The sequence below is a fragment of the Leucoraja erinacea genome, unplaced genomic scaffold (genome assembly GCF_028641065.1).
Source record: "Leucoraja erinacea ecotype New England unplaced genomic scaffold, Leri_hhj_1 Leri_681S, whole genome shotgun sequence".
In the NCBI taxonomy this organism is placed as follows: Eukaryota; Metazoa; Chordata; class Chondrichthyes; order Rajiformes; family Rajidae; genus Leucoraja; species Leucoraja erinaceus.
Window position 1 is genome coordinate 70,964 of NW_026576599.1, and position 6,315 is coordinate 77,278.

At 39.8% G+C, this 6,315-nt stretch overlaps 1 protein-coding gene across 1 annotated transcript; it reads left to right on the forward strand.

Moving 5' to 3' along the window:
- Positions 1 to 305: 305 nt before the first annotated feature.
- Positions 306 to 5,386, forward strand: LOC129694472 (interleukin-8-like). Its single transcript, XM_055631189.1, has 4 exons — positions 306 to 2,539; positions 3,245 to 3,380; positions 3,485 to 3,568; positions 4,421 to 5,386. The coding sequence occupies exons 1-4, from the start codon at positions 2,476 to 2,478 to the stop codon at positions 4,446 to 4,448; spliced, it is 312 nt and encodes a 103-aa protein (XP_055487164.1). The 5' UTR covers positions 306 to 2,475; the 3' UTR covers positions 4,449 to 5,386.
- The last annotated feature ends 929 nt before the right edge of the window (positions 5,387 to 6,315 follow it).

The following is a 6,315-nucleotide window of genomic DNA, read 5'->3' on the forward strand; positions in this document are numbered from 1 at the left end:
TTCTTAGTAATTGCATCAGTGTGCTGGGTCCAGGAAGGTCTTCGGAAATATGCACGCCCAGGAATTAGAAGTTCTTGATCCTCTCCACCATTGTCCCATTGATGTAAACAGGATTGTGAGTCCTCATCCTTCCCCTACCAAAGTCCACAATCAGTTCCTTGGTGTTGCTGGTGTTGAGAGCCAGGTTATTGTGCTGGCACCATTTGGTCAATCGGTCGATCTCTCACTTCTATACACTGACTGATCACCATCTGTGATTCATCCAACAACAGTGGTGTCGTCAGCGAACTTGATGATGGAGTTCGCGCTGTGGTTGGCTACGCAGTCATGGGTAAAGAGTGAGTACAGCAGGAGGCTGAGCACGCTGCCTTGAGGTGCTCCCGTGCTGATTGTTACTGAGGATGAAGTATTTCTGCCAATTCGAACTGACTGTGGTCTGTGGATGAGGAAGTCGAGGATCCAATTGCAGAGGGATCCGCAGAGACCCAATTCCGTGAGCTTGGTAACCAGCTTCAAGGGCATGATGGTATTGATCGCCGAGCTGTAGCCTATAAACAGCAGCCTGATGTAAATGTTTTTATTGTCCAAGTGGTCCAATGCAGAGTGGAGAGCGCATCCTCCGTTGACCTGTTGTGGCGGTAGGCGAACTGTAGTGGGTCGAGGTCCTTGTCCAAAACGTTTATTGCAGATCAGAGAAAAGATGAGAATCAAATCTTCTGCAGAAATTCATGGGAAGAACAAAGACAGCAGGAGCAAAGACTCTTTTGCCTTGATGGGTTTCACCACAGCGTTTCTTTTTCCTTGATATCTTTCCAAAATGTTAAGTGTGTTAGTGCCATTCAACGCGCCACCATATTGGTTCACCGGTGCACATGTAGATATGCAGGGATTTGGGTTCTTGGGAAATGGCAAGTGGGTGTCTGTGAGAATGGGCTGATGGCATAACTTCGCAAGGTGCTGGACCTGCTCCACTAAGTCTGGAACTTTGCAGAAGTTTCAGGAAGCTTCTGCACCTGTGACCCACTGGTTGCCACAAAGTCTGGGCTTTTGCAGGAGCTCCAGAACACTGACGCTTAATGCATGCTTGTGATTGGTCCAGAAGGGTGGCCTGCACCAGGACGTTTCTTATTGCTCTAAAAATGTTTCTGTGTCTCCCCATCACCACCTGTGATTGGTTGCCTTCAATGATATGCTTCTCTATGTACTAAGCTGTTTCTACTTTGTGCTATGTATGAAGATGTTTGCAGGCACTGTTAAATGATTGGGAGAATCATTGCATTGGTGCATGTATCTTCTCTCCGGTATCGGTGATTGGGTTTGTAGGGGTTGCCCTCCCCCCTGTATTGTCACCACACAGAGAAACTGTCTGAAAATCACTGAAACAGGAGACCTTCGCTTGTTTCTTAATAATAATAATCTTATTTATATAGCACATTTTCAGTCAACTTGCATTGACCCCAAAGTGCTTCACATAATTACATTACATTACACACAGGCAAAGGTGGGTGAAGTGTCTTGCCCCAAGGACACAACGACAGTATGCACTCCAAGCGGGATTCAAACCGGCTACCTTCCGGTCGCCAGCTGAACACTTAGCCCATTGTGCCATCTGTCGTCCCACAATCGAACCAGATATCCAACAAGTAGTTTCTCAGCATCAGGCTCAAGGATCCCATTAAATGCATAAAGGTAATTTCAATTAATTTTATTGTTTTCTGCTAGGTAGGTAACTTTTTTTTTCAATTGAAATATTAGTGGGCGGTAAGGAAATTTTACCCTCACGAAAGTTACAAAAGTGGGCGCTAAGTATTAAAAGGTTGAAGAGCACTGAGCTACAGAAACACCCAAGTAGCTACAGTTACACTGAAGTAACTACAATCACACTGAAGTACCTGTGGTCATATTGAGGTAGTTACAGTCACACTGTAGCTACTGAAACACTCAAGCAGTTACAGTCACACTGAAGTATCTACAATCATACTGAAGCTATTACTGCCCTACTTTTTTTCATCCATCACTTTGCTCATATTCACAGCTCCATCATATTTACTGACAATTGTAGGTTTGCTTTTCACTGTTTCAATCACACAGCGACCCTTAGCTCAATGCCCCTTAACCCTTGCGGTGTTTTCCCCTCGCCAGCTCTTCAGCAGCAATTCCCAGCTGCTGCAAATTAAAGACAGGCGAAGTGGTTGCAAGATTGTGAAATAAAAAATTCCTTTGAGTTAGACGTTCTTATCTGTTTAGAGCCCAGATGGATTATTTCCTGCCACTTGTTTTTGTGTCACTCTGTCTATTGTTGCATTGTAGAATTACCTCAGCTTCCTGGGAAACTCCAGGCAATGAAGTCAGCTGCTGATTCATAACATTTGCCAAATAAATACAGCAGCTGAAGTCCAAGGATCAGCCAGAGACAGCAGCAGCAGCAGCAGCAGCAGCAGCACAAAGTTAAAGAACAACATACAACACAGCACAATGAACAGCAGAGTTATGTTCTCCATCCTTGCCCTCTTCATGTTGTCTGCAACTTCCATACAAGGTAAGAAATTATTCAACCATCCAATGCATATTGTTACTTCTAGAATCTATTGTTACTTAAAGAACATAGTACTAAATGTAGCGAGTTTACAATAATCCAAATAAGAAAGTAAAGAACAGTGATGTGAATTGTGTGAATGTCTCCTTAACACATAGTAAAGGATTGCCAGGAAAATATTGCCCAGGTGAACGCACATTAAGACAAGGAATGTGCTTTCACTAACTAACCCAGTCACAACGCTGAACTCTATATCAAAGCTTCAATTGAATGGCTTCTGTTCCATCAACATGGAATAATGTTAAAACATTTCTAATAAATCACACAAGGTATGTTTGCAGGGAGAATGAATAATTTAAAAAAATTGGAAAATCAGAATTAAATCAAAGATGTTCTCATTTTGTGCAAGAAACACTTTATGCAGCCCTCTGCAACTCTGACACAGCATGAGCCAGATCTGCTTTCAAACAGAATATATTTCTTTCTGAAATACCTGATTACAGATGTACCTACACATGACAAATAGTGAGCAAACATGAGATCTTAGTAGTTGTTTTGAAGTTTGCATAACGGATGATTCCAGGAATGCATTTCGGATGATTCCAATGCATTTCGTTGTCTCTGTACTGTACACTGACAATGACAATTAAAATTGAATCTGAATCTGAATCTGAAAGTCTCACATTCTGTTGTCCATCCCGTCTACAGCAGCATCGATGGGAAGCTCGGGGATGAACCTGCGTTGCCGGTGTATCAAAACATCCGCAATGTTCATCCACCCAAAGTTCATGGAGGATATCGATATTATTCCACCAGGCCCCCACTGCGAGACAGTAAACATCATGTAAGTTGTTGTATGAAATGGTCCTCTCGTTATTTTAATGCTCATTTCAATGATAATAGGGTTGTTTTAGCTAACTGTTTTTTTTCAATCTTTTTTCTTCACAGTGCCACCCTTAAAAATGGCAACATGATCTGTCTGGAACCTACAGCAAACTGGGTGCAGAGAGTGATTAACAGGATGATCAATGAGTAAGTTTCACTTCTATTACCTGAGCTACCATGATCTCAGTGATGGAGCAGCAAAGCTGCTTCACCAAAGTACCGAGTCAATTAGCCACCGTTTTATCTGAAAATGCAGCTGGAACCAAGCGAGAAAATATATGACCAACTTTTCTCCACTGTTGAACCTTAACTTAAACTTTGATCCAAAAGCCAACCTTTTGGGACAAAGGCGCTGAAACCATTTGGTTTAGTTGATGGCCTGACTAAGATTCACTTGGCTGGGAAAAGGAGGTCTCACCAAGGCCTCTCCCACCAATATCCAGGGACATTATCAGCATTACTTCAGGCAAACTAATACTGTCCACAGATGGGAATAAAGATTAGCTGTACGAGGGTTGGAGAGGAGGAAACTGGTCACGAGCTCGCCCAATATCCCACTTGCCATTGCTGCAACATGCTGAGTCGATAATGGAGGTGGTAGATTAATTAAGATGCAGAGGCAGCATGAATTGTCACCCAACTTTAAATCGTTCTGTCCCACTGCCCCATGTAACTATGCAGGGAAATCCTACTACAATCCCCACTGTAAAATCCTCTCAGGTATCTTCAGCTAGCACAGCGCATGTATGTCATTCATATGTTATAATCGGGTAAATTAAAAACATTCAGACTACAGAGAGATCCTTCCTTAAGTCATTTGAACTATTCCAATGATTTCATAGTCTGGGAATAATAATATTGTGTCCCAGTAATATTTAGCCTGTGAAAATATTTAGCATCATATCGGTAAGAACAAGTAATAATTTAGTTTAGTAGCAATGTAAATTGTCTTCTGAAATTACACAGTGTAATGTTTATTCATTGTTGACATTTCTATAGGCGCAAGAAGAAGGAGAAAGCTCAATGAGAAGTTTGAATGTGAAGATGTACATGGGAATCTCCATTGGCTCAGCCTCTGTAGTTGAGCTCATTGTGAACTTCTTCAGTCAATGAAATTGCAACTAATTTAAATTATTATGGTATTATATCTGCTGCATTGTTTTGTTACAAAGATTTTTGTTGGATTTTTTTAATGTATTTTGTTTAATTGAGTTTTAATTAACTTATTTTGTGTGCATTAATGATATAAATAATTGACAGTGGTTTAAAGACTGAATGTAAAATAATCAGAGGTCGGGATCTGTGATCATTCTTTGATGAAGTTGCGTGTGTTATCCACCCCGATTACTGCAATCCTGTGGTTACTGATCTTGCACTGTTAGTGCTTATTCTGTTAAACAACCTGAAACATGGAGGGATTTGGCATCATTGGTAGAAATCTCTTCAGCATTTGTAAAACAAACCTTTTTACATTAACTCTTAACTGCTTTCTCACCAGAGAATGGGAGAGTGGACAAGGTTTCAGAACCTAATGTGTATATTTATTGTTTGATTATTTGTATTATGATTCGTTTTCCTGTAATTATTTAATATTTATATAATTGTTTTCTATTTATACATTTTTATCAGTATTGAAAAATGTTCTACAACGAAAATGCTGAATGATTTATAAGGATAACAACTTGTATAGTTTTTTTGAACTAATTTAAAATTGTATGGCATATTGCTACAAACTAGACTTATCTTCATATAGATGGTTTACATAAATGTGCAACTGTTAGAAACAGTTCACAAAAATGTTTATTTGGGCTATCTGGTCTCTGCCTGAACATAAATGTACTGTTCAATTAGTTCCACACGACTACTTTTTCTACATTTGTAAAAAAAGATCGTTTTGTTGTTGCATTTTCTGTTTAAAATGTTAATCCAGTTCAAAAGAGCATTAAAGCAAAGTTTTAAAATATATTTCTGTTGTTTGAGACTTGATTGCACATCAATCACTTATACATTTGTTCAACACACAGCACAGTTTGCTCCTGTTAATATTCAACATCCAGTAAAAGGACTTGAATTCATGTCGTATGGTTCAGAATCTCAGAGAATCATAAAATACTTCATAGCCACTAAAACATGTTTTGTAGTAAACTCACAGTCGGAATGTATTAGTTTAAAATCCAATGATCACACCGTCACATGCCACAAGCAGAAGTGAAACTACACCCAGATAAGGTGTCCAGTAAACCTTTGGCAGTGGGATTAGGCAAACTCACTCACTGAGGCATGTGGTAGAACAATAGATGCTTTCTTCATTACTACACTCAAAATACTGGGCATGCTCACAACATTAAACCAGGCACAACATTCTTTAAAAAACCAAACATAACTTAGCAATTATTCATTCATCAATATTTTCATGAAACAATCTAATCTAATCCTTAAAGTATTCATTTCACCTTGTAACAAAATCTCTCAGGCATTAAATATGTTTTCATTGGGACAATTGATCTTGTCTTGTGATTTCCAGATAATAACATCGGAACATATGAGAATAGCAGCACAGTGCAGGCATTCGGCCCCTCAGACCTGCCTTGCCCTTCCATGGCTGATCTGCCTCAGGCCTCATTTCCTCTTTGGTGGCAATTTGTCAAAGCCCATAATTCCACGATTGTTCAAATATTTAAACATATTTCAGTAGATCCAAGAAGAAGGAGGGAACTCAACGAGAAGTTTGAATAGAAACATAGAAACAAAAGAATAGGTGCAGGAGTAGGCCATTCGGCCCGTCGAGCCAGCACCGCCATTCAATATCATGGCTGATCATCTAAATCAGGGGATCCCAACCTTTTTCATCCCGTTTACCCTGGCAACTTTAATAGCACATAACTATATTATTT